General features: G+C 38.6%; 1 protein-coding gene and 1 long non-coding RNA gene across 3 annotated transcripts in view; one reads left to right on the forward strand and one right to left on the reverse strand.

Moving 5' to 3' along the window:
* The window catches only part of UBAC2 (UBA domain containing 2), a 178,834-nt gene that overhangs the window by 15,223 nt on the left and 141,438 nt on the right, over positions 1-22,173 (forward strand). For both annotated transcript variants that reach the window (XM_025441375.3, XM_025441376.3), the window contains exons 2-4: positions 16,254-16,381; positions 19,275-19,394; positions 19,937-20,046. In XM_025441375.3, coding sequence (XP_025297160.1) covers positions 16,254-16,381; positions 19,275-19,394; positions 19,937-20,046 — 358 coding nt within the window. The remainder of the gene's footprint in view (positions 1-16,253; positions 16,382-19,274; positions 19,395-19,936; positions 20,047-22,173) is intronic.
* LOC112656158 (uncharacterized) lies at positions 14,637-17,922 on the reverse strand. The gene is made up of 2 exons (XR_003134154.3): positions 17,553-17,922; positions 14,637-15,309 (listed from the first exon to the last, which is right to left on the reverse strand). It is a non-coding gene; the product is annotated as an uncharacterized LOC112656158 (long non-coding RNA).

The raw sequence follows: 22,173 nt of genomic DNA on the forward strand, positions 1-22,173 counted from the left end.
GCTTTTGTCTTGGTGTATGTTATAAATATTTTTACCACTTATCAGTTGCTTTTTAATTTTATTCATGAATTTTTTCATATAAAATTTTTCATAAATAAGTCATTAAAATAAAGATATTTAGCTCATAAATTTTATTAGGCCAAATTTATTCTTTATCAGGCCCTAAGCCTCTGAGATCTGTTGAATATTTATCTAACATTTTTGTTTCTTTTTACCTAACAATGAAGGTACTATATACTGCTGGTACAAATACGAACAGTCCAGGAGAGTAAAAAACAAAATGTGAAATTCTCTCTCATTGCCAGCAATGGTATGGAGTATACTTTTCTCTATGAATTGTGTATGTGTGTGATTACTATGAGTAATATAAGTGTATGGTAAAAATAATTAAATAAGGATATAATATGAATTTTCCTCACTAGGAGTAACCACTTTTAAGTTCCTTTTTCTTTGCTGCTTCTATTATAGCTTTGAATGACGTATTTATGCCTCTACTAATTTGTTGACTACTGGAGATTGTTTATAGATTCCACATAATGAAGGATGAGGAATTTCCATACCTCCAACATCTCCTTCATCTTTTACTTTTGTTTTGGTTACTCCTTGGTTACCTTTATAGTTTTAAATAATGGAGGAAACTCCTTTTTGTGATTTATCAATTTTTGCCATGATTGGTAGACTCTATTGTGATAATGAAAAACTAGATCAAGAACGTGTGTACCTCTTCTGTACTCTAATTCCTGGTTTGTGTTCTGTATATGCTATGTGTGTTTACAGTCTGTTTTTTTTTTTTTAAGATTTTATTTATTTTTTCATGAAAGACACGCACACAGAGGGGCAGAGACACAGGCAGAGGGAGAAGCAGACTCCATGCTGGGAGCCTGATGTGGGATTTGATCTTGGGTCTCCAGGATCATGCCCTGGGCCAAACCCCTGAGCCACCCAGGGATTCCCTACAGTCTGTTTTGTAATGGTGATGAAGCCTTTCATGCATTATCAGTTAGTTGATTTTTATGTAGAAAGTCAAAACCAATAGTCCTATTTATGTTACTATGATTGTATGTTTATGATAGAACCAAGATGTGTGATTGGAGTCAGGAGGAAAGAGAGCCCACGTCAGAAAACCTGTGCTGTTTCAAGGAGTCTCTTAATCAGTTCTGGTAGTTCTTCTGCTTTAAGTTCAACTCCATTCCTGCTGTTTCTCGAATGTTACATCATTTTTTTCTTGACTTCCTCTTTGTTTTTTCTCTGAGGCCAAGGACACTCTCCTGGAATAAACTTTCATCTAGAGGACACAGGTAGTGAGCTTTCTAGATACGTGCTTGGCCACTCTTGTATGTAGTGAAAGAATTCGTAAGTAGTTGGTGTGGGTTTCTCTCTATTTGTGGGTAGGTCATTTCTCCACGAGGCCCATACCTTAAACGTCAGGGCTGATTGTGAGCTCTGCTCAAGTATGTGGGGCATGTGGATAAGCTGGTCTCCATCTAGGGCGCAGAGATGGGAAGCAGGCCTTGGGGCAAGGGAGGGTGAGAAGCTGGTGCAGACAGCAGAATTAGGCGGGCTTGGCACTTTCTGTGAATTTTAATCTTATGTAAACCCTCTAGCCCCTCTTGTTTCTTTTTTTTAAGATTTTATTTATTTATTTATTCATGATAGACAGAGAGAGAGAGAGAGAGAGGCAGAGACACAGGCCCAGGGATCCCCTGAGCCACCCAGGGATCCCCCCCTCTTGTTTCCATTGCCTGTCACCCAGGCTGTCATCTGCTTTGGGAGTTTGACATTGCCCCAAGCTCTTCTGTACTTTTTTCTCAGACTTCCCGCCCTCTCAGGGTCCTCCTGAAGTGATTTGCCCCCTTTCTTTGGAGAGCATTTCTCAGATTTTATTTTGTAGGTAAAGCCTTTTTTCCAACTGGAGTGGTCGAGTGAATGGCCAAGTATGGGAAGAAACGTGAGAGAGTGTGTCTAGGGGCGGGGTTTTGTGGAAAGGCCTGCAGGCCTAGCTGTCACCTGTACACATGTGAGGTTGACACCACTGGACATGGTTTAAACAGGATGTGGGTCCAACATTAAGTGTCATTGAAACAAAGGTAAGATGATGACTCCCTTTCAGAAAGTTTTTCATCTTGATTGCATCAAAGAGCAAGTCTCAGCTAGGAACTAGTCTGAAATACCTCTTTGATAGCAGCTAGTTTCCTATCATAGCAGAGAACAGGAGGCAGACCCAGGTCTTTCTATCAGCAATAAAATTAGTTAGAATTTAATAAAGTGTGTTTATTTTTGTAGTTACCACCTACTGATGACAAAGTGACACTCATTTTCCATTTATTGTAGTAATTCTAAGTTTCAATTAAAATATGTTTGGTTAACTAAATCATAGTATGATGATTTGAAGAAAATATTAAATAATAGGATACATGATATGGGATATAGCAATTATGGTGCGACAATGGGAATGACTGAAGTTTGAAAAATATTCTTATGAATAATTTATATTATTCAGATGAGTAATTCTTGCTGTTCTTGCTTCTCCCCAGGTCTTCTTATTTATTGATTAGTTCCCTGGACTCACTTGGAAGGAGACATTTCTCTGGTATTTTGAGGGTTGTTCTATTTCAGTATAACTTTAGAAGGGAGGAAAAGTGGACAGGTGTAGGAGTCTGTCATCTTGAACTGAAATTTTATCTAGCTATCTTTTTGGTTTCATTGCTTTTGTTTGATTCTGTAGTCCATTTAGAATTAGTCCTAGTGCTTAGAGTTTAAGTGGGGCTTTTTGCCCCATCAGCTAGCCAATCTCAGTATGAGGGGTTTAGAGATGTCAGTTGCATGTCTGCTCACACACAGATTAGGTGCCCAAAGACCATGTACAGATCCAAAAAAATAGATTTTAAATTTGGTTCTCTTATGATTTTCCAGCAGACATGAGTGGAAGAGGTTCATTAGATCCTCAAAGATTTAAAGTCAGACTTGAGTTTTCCCACCTTGTGGATATTTGTTCTGTTTGCATCCTTTCCCAAAATAGTTCCATTTAGTCTGTGTTTAAACGTCTGCTGACTAGGTAACTCCGTTTCCCATTTGTCTTCTCAGATGTTCTAGTGTATATCTTTGTAGCTGTGTCCTTGTCACATTGCATTGATTCATTCAAAGATCCATTGGGTCTTTGAACATGTAGAACCATCTGTGGCTTGTCAGGACGCTGTTACTGGCTACACTTTGCTCTCACTTGGCCTTTACAGTTCAGCCCTCTCTTTTTTTTTTTTTTTTTCAGCCCTCTCAAATTAGCATTTGTCTGGTAGACATCCACCTCTCTGGTGATTCTCTAGACCAGGCTTTGAAAGCTGATAGGCTAACAGATGTGTTTTGTATGATTCATGTGTTGTTGGTGAGGGTACAGGGGTGGAGAAGAGAGTTACTTTCCCAATAGTTTAAAGTCGGAGTATTAAAGATAAAAATCCAGATTTTGCTTATATCTGGCAACATCGAGACTGAATTGTTATGTGACAGAAATCTCCTGATCACATACTTTATGCCATCTACTTCTGTTTCACTGACTCCTGCCTGGCCTTTTTAGGTACTTGAATGGATTTCCTTGCCAATAATCACACATTTCCCCCTTTTCTAAAATTACTTTTTTTGTTCTGTTTTACAATTTATCGCAGGGTTCAGAACTATCTACAGATTCACTTTTTCAGAGTCATTCTTACAGTTGAATAATTTATCCTCTGTGATAAATTTCTGGTTTTCTTACTTTGGTTTTCAAAATTATTATTTCATTATAATTATATTCCCTATTAAATGAGCAGAAGACATTCGTTCCTCCCTAACTTAAGTGCTATTTCTAATTAGCACTTTTAACAATCACTACATTTTATGCTTAATGAAAGGCTTAATGTTGGATTGTTCCTTTTTTTTTTTTTTTTTTGAAAGGCATTATGTTTGTATAAAATCTTCCTAAAAAGGATAAACCTTGGGATCCCTGGGTGGCGCAGCGGTTTGGCGCCTGCCTTTGGCCCAGGGCGCGATCCTGGAGACCCGGGATCGAATCCCACGTCGGGCTCCCGGTGCATGGAGCCTGCTTGTCCCTCTGCCTGTGTCTCTGCCTCTCTTTCTCTCTCTGTGACTATCATAAATAAATAAAAAATTAAAAAAAAAAAAAAAGGATAAACCTGAGGTAGTGGCAGGATCAAAATAAAAGCATAGGTGACTAATGCCATTGTTGATGACTTGCACATTTGGCACACTTTTCTCTGGCATATAAGCCTTTGTGTTAGGTTCTGTTTTAGAACTTTTTAAATTTTATTGCTTCATCCCCACCCCCAAATTACACTGTCTAAATATTTTAGATTTAGAATATATTTTGTATCTAGAGGATTTTGTTGTTGTTTTCTAGAAACTCTTTGTCATTTCTTCTATTCATTTCCCTGATAAATTTACCAGCATTGGTCCAGTAACCAGTGTTTATTGGCTGCCCTCATGAGCCAGGCACTCTGCCAAATTGTCTGGTGACCTACGTGAGAAGCAGTCAGTGTGGCAGGTGCCCAGTATCCTTCAGTTCTGTTCCGTAAATGAGGATGAATATGGATAGGAAATGAATGTGACAAAAATAAAGTTGGAGCCTTTTGATTCCCAGGCAATTTTATGGAAATCTTTGTTGAGATGTTAGCAAAAGACACTCGTTCCTCCCTAACTTAGTGAGGATGTATCATTGAGTTTTCTTCTAGTTTTCTCATAGGCCAAAGAAGAAATCATGATGGCAGCAGAAGGTGGCCCTTGAAGTGCACAGGTTATTGCACTGTTGTGGACTTCCATACTTATTTTTGCTCTAGCCCCTTTCTGATGAAAAACCTTAAGGAACTTACTTCATGAGACACCATTCTTGTGAACCCTGAGAAGTTTTAAGTTCAAGTGGTCAGAAATAGGAAAACCAATATGATAGGATATGGTGGCCTCTCCTCTCTGGGGTGTGAACCACACTGGGGTTTTTGATGAGTGTATTTTTACATGACTGACTTGTAGGGACGGGCGTAGTTGCTGGGCTGCTGCCTTTTTCTTCCCCCCCCAGTCCCGCCCCTCCTGTTTCTCTTTAGCTCTGATGCTTCTGTAACAGCCCACATGGCTAAGCTCTGCAAGACCTGTGGTTAGTGTCTTCAGTATGGAAAAAAAGCTTATTTTTATTTCAGTAACATTCACATGACACAGAATTCACCATTTTGTAGTGTTCACCTATTGACTTCGGTACATTCACATTGTTGTGCAGTCATTACCACTCACTATCTAATAACAGAACATTTTTATCACCCCAAAAAGAAACCCAGTACCCACGTTAAGCAGTCACTTCACCTCCCTTCCTCTGGCAACTGCTAACCTGCTTTCTGTCTCTGTGGATTTTTAAATTCTGAGCATTACTTATAAATGGAATCATGCAGTATGTTGCTTTTGTGGCTGCCTTCTTTCAGTGAATGATGTTTTCAAGGTCCATCCATACTGAAACACGCATCAGTACTTCATTCCTCTGCTGACTGAGTCATATTCTGTTGTAAGGATACACCAACATTTTATTTATCCATTTGTCTGTTGAACATTTGGGATTATTTCCACTTTTTGGCTCTTATGATAATGCTGATGTGCATATTTAGATTTTTGTTTGAACATCTGTTTTTCGGTTCTCTTGGGTGTATAGCAAGGAGTAGATTTGTTGGGTTATATGGTAATTCTGTTTTTAACTTTTTGAGGAACCAAAAAGATAACGTGTAAAGTACAAAAAATAGTAATAATGAAAATCTCTTTGGACCATGGGCCATGATATCAAGATACCATATTTCCTTGTTCCATGTTAGAAAATCTTTTTTTTTTTTTTAGAATCAGGCAGAACTGGGTTTAAATCTCAGCTCCTCAACTAACTAGCTGTGACCTTGGGCAAGTTATTTAACCTTTCTAAGCCTATTTTTCTTTCTTTTTTTAAAAGATTTTATTTATTTTTCAGAGACAGAGGCAGAGACATAGGCATACGGAAAAGCAGGTTCCCCATGGGGAGTCTCATGCGGGACTTGATCCTGGCACCCCGGGATCACGCATGACCTGAGCCAAAGGCAGATGCTTAACCACGGAACCACCCCCCAGCTGCCCCTCTAATCTGTTTTTCATGTAGAGTATGCAGATAACTAATTGCTGCCTCATGGTTACAGTAAGCATTCACTGAGATGGTATTACACAGAAAGTGCTTGTTAAAACACAATGCTTAGTGTAAAGTAATCCACATATACTGTAATAATTATTTTGGGATAATACATAGTCACCAAAGCCTGATTGCTATTCATTGCCACAAAGAGATGGCTGTGTTCTTTGGTCATACCAAAGAGGTGAATGACCCCCCCAAAATATCTTAAACTTTGTTGTTGTATATTATCTTGGCTATAGATGTTTTGCATCTTTACTTTTAGATTAATATATTGTCTGTTATTCTCAAAATTTGTAACATGTTTATTTTCAGAGGTAGTAGGACCTGTTGCAGAGAAGTGACTTTTTTTTTTAAACTTTCATTTGATCACTGTTTGGGTACTTCATATATGAACCACTTCCTGGCTCTATTCAGAGAGAGGCTAGAATGATTGCTAGTGACTTGCCTTATCTCAGTGTGTAGGGATTTAATGAAACTTTTTATTGAATTAGTAGCTAGTTAACAAAAATTATTTTTTTGAATTCTTAAAATAGATTTTTATTTAAAAAAACTTGAATCTTCTATGAACAGATAATTCAGAGATTATCACTGGTTATACTTTGATAGATGCTTAGAAAAAAACCCATGTACTATTTATGTACTATTTTTAAAAGTATTATTATATAATAATCTTGCTAGAAATATTTTGCACTTATTATTTAGGAACAGTTTCCAAGGCCTGAAATAGTTTTCTGCTACTTAAAATTGAATATTATTTCATTTTATGGATAGAACATAATTTACCCATTTTCCTACTGGACATCATGTTTCTAGTCTTTTTACTATTATATATATTGCTGTGATGAACATCTTTGTAGCAAAATCTTTGTGCATATCCATGATAATTAGTTTGGGCTAAATTCCTAGGTTAATGTAGACTTTTTTTGGATCAAAGGGTTTACATATATTTTAAAACTTTTGATCAGTTCAGCATTGTTAAGTACCCACTGCTCTCTGTTGCACCCTCCCCCAACTGCAGTCTTTATATCTCTATTCACAATTGCATTTAGTTTATTTACACAAGACACCACTTTAATTTCTACTACTGATGTTTGTGACTGTATATGTCTTTCACTTAAAACCTGCCATTCAGTTGAAAATCCCTTTTAGCTCTAGAGTTCTTTTTTTTTTTTTTTTTAATTTTTTTTAAATTTATTTATGATAGTCACACAGAGAGAGAGAGAGAGGCAGAGACATAGGCAGAGGGAGAAGCAGGCTCCATGCCGGGAGCCTGACGTGGGATTCGATCCCGGGTCTGCAGGATCGCGCCCTGGTCCAAAGGCAGGTGCTAAACCACTGCGCCACCCAGGGATCCCTAGCTCTAGAGTTCTATGGCAGTGCAACATAGGAAGCAGTTTTATTTGCAGCTGGATTGTCAGGGTTTGGACCTGGGTCTATCTTTCCCTAACCAGCACAGCAGATATCTTATACTACACAGCATTTCAGTGCACTCAACCTCACCTCTTATTCCATATGTTTCTATAGTCTTGTTTGGATTAGCCAGTCTAGTTTGCTAAAGCCTATTTGTTCCTCCCACAGGACTTTTCTGTGGCCTCTCTACACTATTGAAGGATGATAGATAAAAATGCTTTTCTGTTTGCCAGGTGATAATTCTGAGATATATGTGCAAGACTTCTTAGAAAATCCTGCAGGATCAAGCCTTTGTCAGAAACATCTGTCGGGATGCCTGGGTGGCCCAGTGGTTGAGCGTCTCCCTTTGGCTCAGGACGTGATCCCAGGGGTCCTGGGATCAAGTCCTGCATCAAGGTCCCCTTGAGGAGCCTGCTTCTCCCTCTACCTATGTCTCTGCCTCTCTCTGTGTCTCTCATGAATAAATAAATAAAATCTTAAAAAAAAAAAAAGAGAAACATTGTCACTCATAGTGGTGGCCAGCTTGATGATGAATCCTTGCATTGACTCTCCCTGTTTGATTCCCTATATTCTTCATTCCTGCTCCCTGGGATCACATTCCAAAATAAACTCCCTGCCTATAAACCTTTGTCTTTCCCTTTACTTTCATTGGAACCCAGACTAAGACATTTTGTGATCACAGGCAGGTAGTTTCTCTTTGAGTTGCAGTTTTCTCATGTGTTAGTTTGCAGAGTAGTTTCTACCTTACATTATTCATTCACCAAATACATTGAAACACTACTATGTGCTAGGTGCAATTTTGGGTATAGGAATATAGCAGAGCAAGACAAACAGGAACCCTGCCTTCATAGAGTTCACATTGTGATAAAGGAGACAGACAAAGAAGTAAGCAAACAAGAAATTTAGTAAATAAAACAGGATAGTGTGCTCCAGAACAATAAAGTCAGGAGAGAAAGCCAGTCTGAGTAGATGCTGTTTGAAATGAGGACTGAATGATGAGGAAAAGCTGGATTTGGGAAGAACATTTTGGGTAGCAAGTGTAAAGGTCCTGAGGTGCAATTGTTAGGAGCAAGGTAGTATACATAAGTGCTGTGTATAGTACTTGGCATTTCGTAAGTGCTCAATACATTTTGGATAGGATTAGTAGTAAGGTTTGATCAAGGAGATAGTTATCATTAACTACACAACAGTAAGTGGCCTGTTTTGACTGAGTTGACAAAAATGGACTTTGTAGAATAAGCAGATAATTGTACAGGTTGTGAATAGAGTTACATGGTTAAACTTTATTGATTTGGTGAAGTACATTGACTTGCTTTGCATTCCTAATATAAATTTCACTTTGTTGTGATGTTTTATCCTTTTTCTATGTAGCTGGATTCAGTTTGCTAACATTTTGTTGAGAATTTTGCATCTCTGTTCCTAAGAAATATTGGTCTCCAGTTTTAATGCCTTTGTCTGGTTTTGATATCAGTGTAATAATGTTGGCTTCATGAAATGAATTGGGAAGCGTTTCACCTCTTTATGGTGGAAGAGTTTGTGTAGAATTGGTACTCTTTCCTCCTTAAATACTTGGTAGAATTGTTCAATGAAACCCTCAGGCCTGGACTCTTTGTTGGAAGACTTTTAAGAAATTCAATGTCTTCATTTTTATAATTCAAGTTATCTATTTCTTTTTGAGTAAACTTTGGTAGAATATATTTTTCAAGGAATTGGTCTGTTTTGTCTAAGTGGTCAAGTTAAGGGATAGAATTTTATGTCTAATACTCCCTTATCTTTTTACAAAATTATTTGTGATAAAAACTACATACATAAAATTTACCGTTCTAACCATTTTTAAGTGTACAGTCCACTGGCATGAATTACATTTTACAATGTCGTGCAACCCCTTATTAGCCTATTGATGTCTGTGGCATCTGTAGTGATGTCTTCTCCTTCATTGCTGATACTGGTACTTGTATCTTCTTTTTCTTCTGATCAATCCTCCTAGAGGGGTATCAATTTCATTGATCTTCTCAAAGAATTAGCTTTTAGTTTTATAGACTTTATTATATATATTGGTTTTCTATTTCATTGATTTTTGCTCATATGTTATTTCTTTTGATCTGCTTGTTTAGGGGTTTAATTTACCCTTCTTTTTCTATTTTTTTTTAAAGCTTGTAGTCTATATCATCATTTGAGACCTTTCTCTTCCTATACAAGCATTTAGTTCTCTAAGTTTACCTTTGAGCACTGCTTTATTTTTAGGCTACAAATTTTACTTGGCTGTACTTTCACTTTTCATTGTCTTTGACATATATCCTAATTTCCCTTATCACTTCATTTGACCTAGATATCGTTTAGAAATATGTTGTTTTGAAATGCATCAAAAAATAAGACGGATTGCGGCAGCTGGGTGGCTCAGTTGGTTAAGTGTTTGATTTTGGCTCAGGTCTTGTGATCTTGGGGTCCTGGGATAAAGTCCATATCTGGCTCTGTGCTCAGCAGGGAGTCTGCTGCTCCCTCTCCCTCTGCCCCTCCTCCCATTCATTCTTTCTCTCAAATAAATGAAAATCTTTTAAAAGAGTATGTTGTTTAATTTTCAAATTTTGGGAGTATTTTCCATCCATCTTTCTGTTTCCTAGTTTAATTCTCTTATAGTCAGGGAACATACTTTGAATGATTTTAATTTCTTTATATTATTGAGGTGTGTTTTATGGCCTAGAATATGATCTTTTTGGGGGAATGTTCCATATACATGTGGGAAAAAATGTAATTTGCTGTTTTTGGGTGGAGTGTTCTCTAAAAGTCAATCAGGTCAAAGTGATGGATGTTGTTTTTCAAGTCTTATATATTTTTACTGATTGCCATAACAGTATATCACAGACTGCCTGGCTTAGATAACTGAGGTTTATATTCTCACAGGTTAGGAGACTGGAAGTCCAAGATCAAGGTGTTGGCAAGTTTGTTTTTTCCTGAGGCCTCCTTGTTTGACTTGTAGGTGGCTGTCTCCCTGTATGTTCATATGGTATTTTCTCTATATGTCTATATTACTGGTGTCTCTTCTTATATGGACAGACTGGGTTTGGTCCCTACCTTTATGACTTCACTTAACTTTACCTCTTCAAAGGCTCTGTTTCCACATGTAACCACACTGAGTGTTGGGAGGCATGAATTTTTTTTTTTTTAAACTTTTATTTATTATTTATGATAGTCACAGAGAGAGAGAGAGAGGCAGAGACTCAGGCAGAGGGAGAAGCAGGCTCCATGCACCGGGAGCCCGATGTGGGACTCAATCCCGGGTCTCCAGGATCGTGCCCTGGGCCAAAGGCAGGCGCCAAACCGCTGAGCCACCCAGGGATCCCGGGAGGCATGAATTTTGAATACAATTCAGTCCACAACACTGATTTTTTTCTACTTACATTATTGATTCTAGACAGAGGAGTGCTGAAGTATCCAGCTTTATTTGTGGATTTATCTTTTTCTTTTTTCATTCCTATCACTTATTGCTTCATGTATTTTCAGCTTTTTTTTTTTAAGATTTTATTTATTCATAGAGACACACACAGAGAGAGAGAGAGACAGAGAGAGAGAGAGAGAGAGAGAGAGAGAGAGAGGCAGAGACACAGGCTCCATGCAGGGAGCCCGACATGGGACTCGATCCCGGGTCTCCAGGATCACACCCCAGGCTGCAGGCGGCGCCAAGCCGCTGCGCCATGGGGGCTGCCCAGTATTTTCAGCTTCTTAATCAGTTTTCAAATTCTGTGATTCACTGTGTGCCCTCCTTCCATGTTTTCTTATGAACATTTTCAAACATGCTTAAAGTTGAGAGAATGGTACAGGAACATCATATACCTACCACCTAGAATCTACAATTAATGTTTTCTTATATTTGTTGTAGCACATATCCATCCCTCTATTTCATCAATCCCCCCCTCCCCCTTTTTTTAAAGTAGGCTTTATGCCCCGCACAGAGCCCAACACAGGGCCTTAACTCTTGACTCTGAGATCAAGACCCGAGCTGAGATCAGGAGTTGGATGCTCAACCAACTGAGCCACCCAGGCGCTGCAATTCATTTTTTGATGCATTTCAAAAAATTTGTAGCCACTTTGTCTCTCAACACTTAAGTATGCATGTTATTAATGAGAATTTAATAACTTTTTAAAGTTCCTTTTTTTAGTTAAAATTTTCTTTTTCTTTTTCTTTTTTTTTAAGATTTTATTTAGTCATGAGAATGCAGAGAGGAGAGAGAGAGAGGCGGAGACACAAGCAGAGGGAGATCCTGGGTCTCCAGGATCGCCCTAGGCTGAAGGCAGTGCTAAACCGCTGACAACCTACTTATAGTGACAAATTACTTATTAGTGTAATTTTTAACTAGGCTGCCCTAGGTAAAATTTTCATATAATGACCTGTACGGATCATGAGTTGATCACTAAATCTTGCTGTCTGTAGTAATATTGTATACTTATCCTGTAATGTGGGACTTCTTGGACATTTGTATATTGTTGCTTTCTGCATAGACTCTTGAGATCTGATTTTTGTTCATCCTAAGAAGAGGACTCAATTTAAGTTACCAGATCTGTGTTTTTAGGGATTTGTTTAGGCCTGGACAGGATTAAAATGATTGTATAAATTAGGATCAGTTATTCACTCAGTAATTATTTTGTTTCTTTTTAGTCTTGATATTTAATTGTGGTAAAATATATCTAACATAAAATCGACATCCTAACCATTTTTAAGCATACAGTTCTGTGGCATTAAGTACATTCACACTGTTGTGCATCTATCTCTAGAACTCTTTTCATCTTGCAAAACTGAAACTTTATACCCATTGAACAGCTCCCTATTCCTCCCTCCCCTAGCCCCTGGCAACCATCATTCTACTTCCTGTCTGTATGAGTTTGACTACTTAGGTACTTCATATAAGTGGAGTTATATGATATTTATCTTTTTGTGTCTGGCTTATTTCACTCAGCGTAATGTCTGAAAGGTGTGTCCATATTGTAGCATGTGCCAGATTTTCCTTCCTTTTTAGGACAGAATGTTATTCCATTAGATGTGTATACCATATTTTGTTTGTCTACCTATCTATGGATGGACACTGGGGTGGCTTCCACCAGTATTTATTGAGCACCTCTTATGCGTCAGTCACCTTTCATTAAACACTTATTGACTCCCTTAATGGGCCAGATCATGTTCTAGGCATGGGGGATACTGCAACAATGAATATCCCGGACAGAATTACTGCCTTCAAGAAGCAATACACAAAGAAGTGTATTTCTTGGTTCTGAATTGGATTTTTCATGTTTTAGTGATTCTGAAATTGGATGTACTTTATAATTAATAACATCTTATAATTTTATAAGGCAGTATTTCTTTTTTAGTGACACCTACAATAATGGTGTATCTTACAGTCATTTTGAATCATAGATTTGATGAGTCACCAATAAGTAGGTTGTAGATAAGGGCTATGAAAAAAATAATCCAGAACAATGGGGATAGAAAGTTAGTTACATGGGGTAGTCACAAATAAGGTGACATTTGAGCAAAGCACATGTTCAGGTTTTTTTTTTTTTTTTTTTCCAGAGCAGGACTTTCTTCCTGAAGGATACACTGTGCTGGTCACATATTGGTGCAAACTCTGTACCTCTGTGGACTGTGGACTGCTAGCAGTTTGTGGACTGATTACTTTGAGTAGCAGGGTAGAGGGTAGAGCCCTGACAAGTGGGGTTAGGGATGGGGGTTGGGAGTATTTTGCAAGATGGGACCAGATTTTGTATGCCTGGAAAGGGCAAGGCTGATGGCATTTTCCATCTTAGTAAACAGTAAACAGTGTTTCCAGTTGCTCAGAACAAAAATTTTGGAGTCATCTTTGACTTCTCCATTTTCCCATACTTTACATTCAGTCAGCCAGCAAATCCTGCCTGCTGTGCCTTCAAACTGCATCCTGATTCTGACCACTCTTAACTACCCCGACCTAGAACACCATGGTTCAGGCCATCTTCATCTGTTGCCTGGATTATCATGATAGCCTCCTAACCAGTCTCCTTTCTTCTACTTGCCTTCCTGTAATCTCTTCTCAATATAGCAACCAAAATGATCCTTTTGAAACATGTCTGATCATATTACTCCTCCCCTTAGGTCTCCTAAAAGCATCCCGTCACTTTTATAGAAAAGGTTAAAATCCTTATGCTTGCCTACAGGGCTCTACTCCATCTGCTACCCCACTTCTTTGACCTTCTATCCTACTTGTCTGCTTTGTGCTTCTTTTGCTCTGAGCTGCCTCTGGCAGCTTTGTTGCTTCTTAATCATATTGAGCATGTTCCTGTCTCAGAGCATTTGTACTTGCTGTTTCCCCTGCAAGAACAGTCCCCAGATATCTGCAAGGCCCATTTTCTCAGGTCCCTTCTCAAATCTCACCATATCAGAGGGGCCTTCTAAACACCCTATGTAAAATAATACCCTCTTTCCCGCCAGCACTGTGTTTTCCCCTAAATCAGGCTAGATTGAGTTATGCTGCAGTAGCAACAACTGCAAAATATTGGGGGCCTAATTCGACAAGACTTCTCACTGAAGGTATGCCTCTGTTGCAAGTCCCCTGGGTGGTCTTCACACTGTCTTCAACTCCGAGAGCTGTCAGATGGCCTAGCTACTACCATCTTGAGCACTGGCAGAGGCAAACACCATTCACTGCCCTGCAGGTGTCTTCATGGAAGTGACATCTATCACACTGACTTGACCAAAGGTAGTCATTTTGTCATACCTCATTTCAGCTAGGGGCACGTATGAGTGACTGAGCAGTCTTATCACGTATCTGGAAAGAGATCAGGAAATTCATGGTGGATAAATAGCCACACTTTTTTTTTATCCTGCTTAATTTTTCCCTAGCATTTATTTCCTTCTGACACAATACACATTTACCTCATTTTGTGTATTTTCTTTTCTCTTCTGTCTAGACCACAGAGAAGTGGGACTTTGTCCGTCCTTAATTGCTGTACCCTAGGGGCATAGGATGATGTGTGATCTGTAGGAAGTGCTTACTAATTTTATGGGATGTTGAGAAAAACCAGGGCAAATCATTCATTTCTTTACTTGGCAACATGTAAGCTCAGGTGGAAGTGTTGAGTAGAGAGAGATGTTTGAAAAGAAAGGAGGAGACTGTGTGAAATGAGAAGTTGGAGAAAAGCCGTAGAAATGCTGGTCGGTGGAGAGTGTTGAGATCTGACACCATGAACCTGCAGGGAGATCTTGTTGCTCAGCTGTGTGACTTCCTCTAGGAATGTCAAGTTGCTCTGGAGCTGGTAAAGCAGAGGCAGGCAGGAAGGTTGGGGCCCATCTCATAAGGATAGGGAGAGGTCAGGTTGAAGGAGGAAATGAGATCCTCATTGGCCCTTCAGGGTGCAGCGGTATCACCCCTGCTCTGTCTTGCATCCTGTCAGAAAGATGAAGGAGCTCACCTGTCCCAAAGGAAACAGTTTCTCCTGGATGGTGTGGGTGGTGGCAGGAGCCCTCTGGCCTGTAGGCATCCTTTCTTTCATTTGCTTCTCCTACACTTTTGAGATAGTTTTTCTTCTCTTCATTTTACAGGTGGGCAGATAGAGTTAGTGGTCAAGCTCACAGCTGCAGTGCTCTCCTGTACTTGTGTGGTGCTCGGCCATGAGGAGCTCTCTTAGTTTTTAGTGCCTTGTGCCTTGATTGCATCTGGGTCATGAAGATAGTATGGTTCCAATTTAGATGTTTGCAAGACCTTACCAGAAAGGAAACAGTTGGTCTATTTTTGTACACTTCAACGGGTGTGATAACCACATTACCAACTGTAACTAGTATATTCACTCCCAGGGAATTTCTTATGAATACAATTAAAGTGAACCTCACATGATCTAAGAATGTTGCATTGGTGATACTTTTCCTCTGGTTTTACCTGTTGACCTGAACATTTCATATGTGCAAGGAACTGCTCTAGGCTCTATGACCACTATAGAGAAGAAAAGGCAGGTGGCCTCCCCTCAGAAATGTGGTTAAGAAGGCAAAACAAGTATAAAACCCTGATTATTCAAACAGTACCTAGAAACAAGGGTGCAGAGTGGGGGAAAAGCCCCTGAGGTTAAAATTTGTTTCCTTGAGACTCATGGAGGGAAGTGGAAATTGAGCTGTAACTTGAAGGCTGCATAAGACTTAGAGGAGGCTCTCCAGTGGAAAACTGACTTGGGCCCCAGTGGTACCTCTGGTGGAAAATCTCAGCATGCCACTGCAGTCAGCAATGGTAGCATTTTTAACTGCTTTTAAAATTTTTTGAATAATTGTTTTTGTGTGTGAATCTCATAGATGCTCAGGAGCTAACCAGTCAATTTAGCAGAAAACATACTCCTCTATTTCTTCACACTCTGGTGGCCGTTTTCTGAAAAGTATCGTGTGGGAGTTACTGGCTGTAAACTTGGTTTGGTCTCATGTGAGAGCCAAATGATAATGACCCCTTGCCTGCAAATTCCACTTGTTTTCCAGTGCCCTTTGATCACATACCTCTGCAGGTAAAGGTTTTGAAAATATACGTTAATAAGAAATAAATTCTAGAGTTTGTGAACTTTGTCTTCATTCTAACACAAAAGAAGTGAATTCTCTTGCTTTTCACTCAGGTGGTTTTTTAAGTCTTAAAATCAGTCATTCTGAAAGAAGTTTTCTTTTTCCATCTAGATAAGGCACCTCTGTCTAAGAGTCTTCTGCTGGTCCCCAGTGCCCTGTCCCTTTTGCTGGCCCTTCTCCTGCCACACTGTCAGAGGTTCTTTGTGTATGACCTCCAAGCAGTCAAGGAAGACCTCCAGGTGAGCTCTACTTCATTGGCATTTATGAGGAGAGAAGGCAGAATTTTTTCTCGATTGGCTATTTCTTTTCTATTTTTAGTTCCTCAAAGCCTCTAACTTTTAAGAAATATTATTATTCATAATTCATTAGAAAGTGAATTTTCTAGTTGCAGGAAAGCTGGTTGACAAAGCAGTATTTCCTTTCTCTAGTAGGCACATCTCGCATTCATGTCTTACTCATGGAAATGCAATTTACAACTTCGAAAGAAAAACAATATTAAATCTGTTTTTTATCATTAGTATGCATTCTTAACATTTTAAAAAACATTTTCATACTTAACATTTCAAAGCTTTATATTCCAAGTTTGAGTGTTGATTAAATGATCTAAGCTCTTGCAGCTCTAACATATTGTGAATCTCTGAATTACTTTTATAGTGGTAGTTATACCAATATTCCAAGTTTGAGTGTTGATTAAATGATCTAAGCTCTTGCAGCTCTAACATATTGTGAATCTCTGAATTACTTTTATAGTGGTAGTTATACCAAGTAGGAAATTTCTCTTGGGTTTTTATTTCTGGGAAGAGCAGGACTCTATGGCTTTTGAGATTTATGGGCTGATCTCTTTGAAGATGCTGGTGCTGGGTCTTACTGGTGAGTTGGAGCATAAAAGGGATGTTCTGGCACCAATCCTGGAGTGGGAGCTTTCCCCACACCACCAGGAAATTTTTGGATACCAGGTGGGTGTCCTACAATTCAACTAAATCCTACCACAGTCTACCTGGAGATAGCATCAGATCTCACAGGTGAAGGCTGCCTGCCCCCATCTCCATGCTAGTTGCAAAGCCCAGGTTATTACCTGTGCTTCTGACCAACTGGCAACAGATTAGAGATTACCATGATCTCCCCCTTGGACATGAGATGCCAGTTGCAAGTCCAGGTTGTTACTAGTACTAATGATTGATTGATTGGCTTTAAATCAGAGGTTCCCATGACCCCTTCCTTAGGTTTGATTAGTTTGCTAGAGTGGCTTACAGAACTCAAAGAAATATTTTACCTACTGGATTACCTCTTTATCATAAAAGGATAGGATAAAGGACACAGATGACCATCCAGATGGAAGAGATGCATTGGACAAGGAATAGGGGTAGGGCACGGAGCTTCTGTGGTCTCTCTGAGGTGCTACTTACTAACCTGGAAGCTCTCTGAACCCTGTCCTTTCGGGTGTTTAGGGAGACTTTGGCCATTGGCAGTTGATCCAACCTCCAGTCCCTCACTGTCCCTTGTAGATAGGTCAGAGGGTGGAACTAAAAGTTCCAGGCCCTTTAATCCCAAGGTTGGTTCCCCTGGCAACCAGCCCCCATTCTGAGGTACATCTAAAAGTCACACATTGATAGAAAAAAAGCCACCTTTCTGGGTTTCATCAGTTAGGAAATTCAAAGGGTTTTAAGAGTTCTGTACCAGAAATGAGAGTGAAGACCAAATCTGGGGCAGCACTCAGCTGCAGTGGCTGGCTCAGCAGTTTAGCGCTGCCTTCAGCCCAGGGCCTGATCATGGAGACCTGGGATCGAGTCCCACATTGGACTCCCTGCATGGAGACTGCTTCTCCCTCTGTGTCTCTGCCTCTCTCTCTGTGTCTCTCATGAATAAATAAATAAATCTTAAAAAAAAAAGAAGACCAAATCTGTATTTCTTTCTTTCTCTTTCTTTTCAGGGATTCCCCCAAATCTATATTTCTTATCATAACTTACAATATCACAGTGTGTTAGTGCAAATTATGGTGTATAACCTACTACCTTTTCTTTATACTTGATTAGCCATTTTAAGCCTAATACTCTCTTGACATCTTTTCTTCATAGTGATGTTATTAATACCATTGCTTATGTTGACTTTATCAAGTTCCTCTGAAAGTCTTTCAGTTATTTATCCAAATTACTGCTTTCTGTCAGAATATAATATTGCTTCTGTATTATTTCAGTTGCTCTAATGCACTTCTGGATCCTGGTTGCACGTTAGAATTACCTGAATAAACTAAACACACACAGACACACACACACACACACACACACACACACACACACGCCTAGATCTCACCTTGGACCAACTGAGTTGAAAAATCTAGTAGTAGGATCCCTGGATGGCTCAGCGGTTTAGTGCCTGCCTTCGGCCCAGGGCGTGGTCTTGGAGTCCCGAGATTGAGTCCCACATCGGACTCCCTGTGTGGAGCCTGCTTCTTTCTCTGCCTGTGTCTCTGCCTCTCTCTCTGTGTCTCTCATGAATAAATAAATAAATAAAATCTTAAAAAAAAAAAGAAAGAAAAAGAAAAATCTAGTAGTAGGCCTGGGTGTTGGTGTTTTTGTTTTTGATTTTTTTGTTGTTGTTGTTGTTGTATTTCTCTGGGGATTCTATTAAGTGGCCAGCTCTGAGAACCACTGCTGTAAAGGAGCATAAAGGCCCTTTAGCTACAAGTTGATACCTACCTTTCTTTCTTTTCTTTTCCTTTCACTTTTATTTATTTATTCATGAGAGACACACAGAGAGAGGCAAAGACATAGGTAGAGGGAGAAGCCGGTCCCTCCCCACAGGGAGCCTGGACCTGGGATCACGCCCTGAGCCAAAGGCAGATGCTCCACCACTGAGCCGTTCAGGCATCCCTAGCTGATACATTTCTGATTTGGGGGATTAATTTGGTTTATCTGGCCACATAGGCAAGAGTCCCCTTCTAATGCCCCACTATATGAGCACCTGTGCTGTACAGGTGGGGACCCACTTACATGGAGGATTTTCTTTTTGTGCATTCATTGTGATTTTTATTAGAGTATTAAAAATAAGCAGTATAAAGTAAATGTAATAAATTTGCTAAGGCAGAGATCTGAACAAATCTTACTCATTATTCTTTTTTGAATCCCCATTTAGATTTGGAGGTTGATATGTGGAAGAATAATTTGCCTTGATTTGAAAGATACTTTCTGCAGTAGTCTGCTTATTTATAATTTTAGGATATTTGAAAGAAGATATGGAAGCAGAAAATTTGCAGTAAGTTTTTATGTATTTTACCTTTGCTACTTAGGTTATGGAAAAAGTGTTTTTTGTTTTCTTATTTTTAAATAGTTTTAAGTTTGTGTTCATTAAGGTAGGTATTACTATTAACAATTATCTTTTAATTACATGATCCTCTATCTTATTTGGAGCATAGATATTAGCCAAAGAAAAATTTTAAATTTAAGCCACTTGCATAGTAAAATAATAATGATAGTGTTAATAGATAATATGAGGTGTGAGTGGCAAATACAAATTTTTATTAGGATTTTAACTTCAATAAAATTTTAATCACTTATTTTGTTTAATGGTTTGTGTGTTACTTGTTAAAAATAAATTGTGCTATATCTTTTTTTACCATACTTAGAGATTATGGAAGTGATACTACATTTAACCAATATGGCTTTACACCCTCATTTTGAAAACTCTATATAATAAAAACAAATTAAAACAATAATGTACCTGAGCTGGTTCTAGTTAAATGTAAGTTTATTTTTTGAATACTCCTTTCAGTAACAGTCTTCTTGTTTTATTTTTAGTCCTTTTTGCTGGGTTCCTGGGTTTTGTCGGCCTTGGTTGACCTCATCCTCGTTGAGGCTATGTGGTATTTCTTTGGTATTGCTACAGCCGGGAATTTGCCTTCTGGATTGTAAGTAGCTCTCAGAGATTAGCTTAATAATTACTTAAATCTGATTTAAGTTATTGTACATGAAAGTGAGTAAAAGAATATTTTAAACTCATAGATGTAGTGAAATTGATTTTATGCGTAAAAAAATCCAGTGTATACTTAGTCACATTTTCATTTTTTTTTTTTTAAGATTTTATTTACTTATTCATGAGAGACAGAGAGAGAGGCAGACATAGAGGGAGAAGTGATGTGGGACTCGATCCCGGGACCCTGGGGTTAATGACCCCAGCCAAAGACAGATGCTAAACCACTGAGCCACCCAGGCACCCCCATATGTTTCACAGTCATTCTTTTTTTTTTTTTAGCTTTGAAATCCCATATTTTAGAGAATTTTTCATGAATTTCCTGTTCTGGTCCAGAAGGTAGAATTAATTTTGTATTTTTATAGTGGAATTTTGTCTAGTTTTATGAACCAATTAAATAATATTTAGTTCATTAGATTCAGAAATAATTTGTCTGAAGTTAAGCTTCTGAAGCATGTTTTTAAAATTAATATTGTTTAGATACTTCTGCCAAAGATAAAACAAAGTTTATAACTTTGTAGCCAGCCCACAATGGCCAACTGAACACTGTTTGTGTATGTGTGTGTATGTTTTCATATTGTGTTGATCTTCTTTAAAAACCAAACGATAAAAAACCATGTATTAGTTTGTGAAATAACTAGTGTCTAAAAGTAGAGTAAGTAGCACATATAACCTTAAGCATCTTGGAATTAAGTGTCTGAGAGATGAGATACTGTGAACTAAAGATACCAGTATTTAAAATTCTGTGTGTGCTAACTTCTGCCTTATTTTAATTTAGGTATGTGTTTTTGTGAACTGTTTAGGTATTCAATGTATCTTAATTCAGATTCACTTTGGATCTCTATATTAAAAATATAGTTAGTGATCTAATAGCCTACACTTAAGTTGTTAATATTTACAATGTAGCTTTTATGGGATTTATTTAATTGTAGTTGCGTTCATTAAGTGTTGACTGTTAGCTGTTTTAATAATGTGTGATCCTGAATGGTAGCTGAATGGAGACAGATAAAGTTCTGTGTCATAACTGTTACGCAGTTTTTGTTGGAGTACATGGGTTGTAATTATAATTAGATGGAGAAGTTTAAGTGGACTCTTCTGCTATTGTGGAAAGAAGTGTAGTCATCAGGAATGATTTATGTTGGTTCAGAAGAGAAGCAGTGTTACTTAATCTTCAGTTTTCCCCAAACATTTCTTATCCAGGTGAATTCTTTTTGGTTCTTTATATAACCTCCTGAGATATGCAAGTATTTTGAAAGACAATATGAATGTTAATTCAGCCATCACCTGAATGAGAATATATTTCTCTTTCCTTTTCAAATCATGAAACATTCCAGTATGGCTTTTAAGAGTCCCGAAGCTTTTCTAAACATAGACTTCTTGAAACATAAATCTTTATTCTAATAAACTCTGCATTTTGTAAACACGTCTTCCATTAGATGGTAGCAAAGCTTCAGGAACTTAAGAGAGGAAAGTGGGCTTTATAACTTGCAATATTTTTTTTTTAAGATTTTATTTGTTTACTCATGAGAGAGAGAGAGAGGCAGAGAGAGGCAGAGAGAGGCAGAGACACAGGCAGAGGGAGAAGCAGACTCCATGCAGGGAGCCCGACGTGGGACTCGATCACAGGTCTCCAGGATCCAGGATCACGCCCTGGGCTGAAGGTGGCGCTAAACCGCTGAGCCACCCGGGCTGCCCCACTTGCAGTATTTTTTACATCACATCGTGTTACCCTTTTTCTTTGCCGCCAATGCCAAATTTATCTGCACTCTCTACAATTCTTCATGTCTGTTTAACTCTTTTTTTAACCTCACTGTTGTTAAAACTTCTCTTATAAATGTCCCCAACAACCAACTAATTTTTAAAGTCAGGGGCTTATTTTCAGTTGTTCTATTTGACCTTTCAGTAGCTCATAAATCCTTTTGACAGCCCATTATTTCGTGAACTCACCTGCTCCCTTGACCCCAACACTCTGCTCCCTCTTGGTGTGTTTTGATCTTACTATGTGTGGCTCCTTCCTCAAGCTCACTCTGAGCTTTCTCTGGGCTTTCTTGTCCACTCCCATGGC

This window comes from Canis lupus, chromosome 22, assembly GCF_003254725.2.
Source record: "Canis lupus dingo isolate Sandy chromosome 22, ASM325472v2, whole genome shotgun sequence".
NCBI classification, from domain to species: Eukaryota; Metazoa; Chordata; class Mammalia; order Carnivora; family Canidae; genus Canis; species Canis lupus.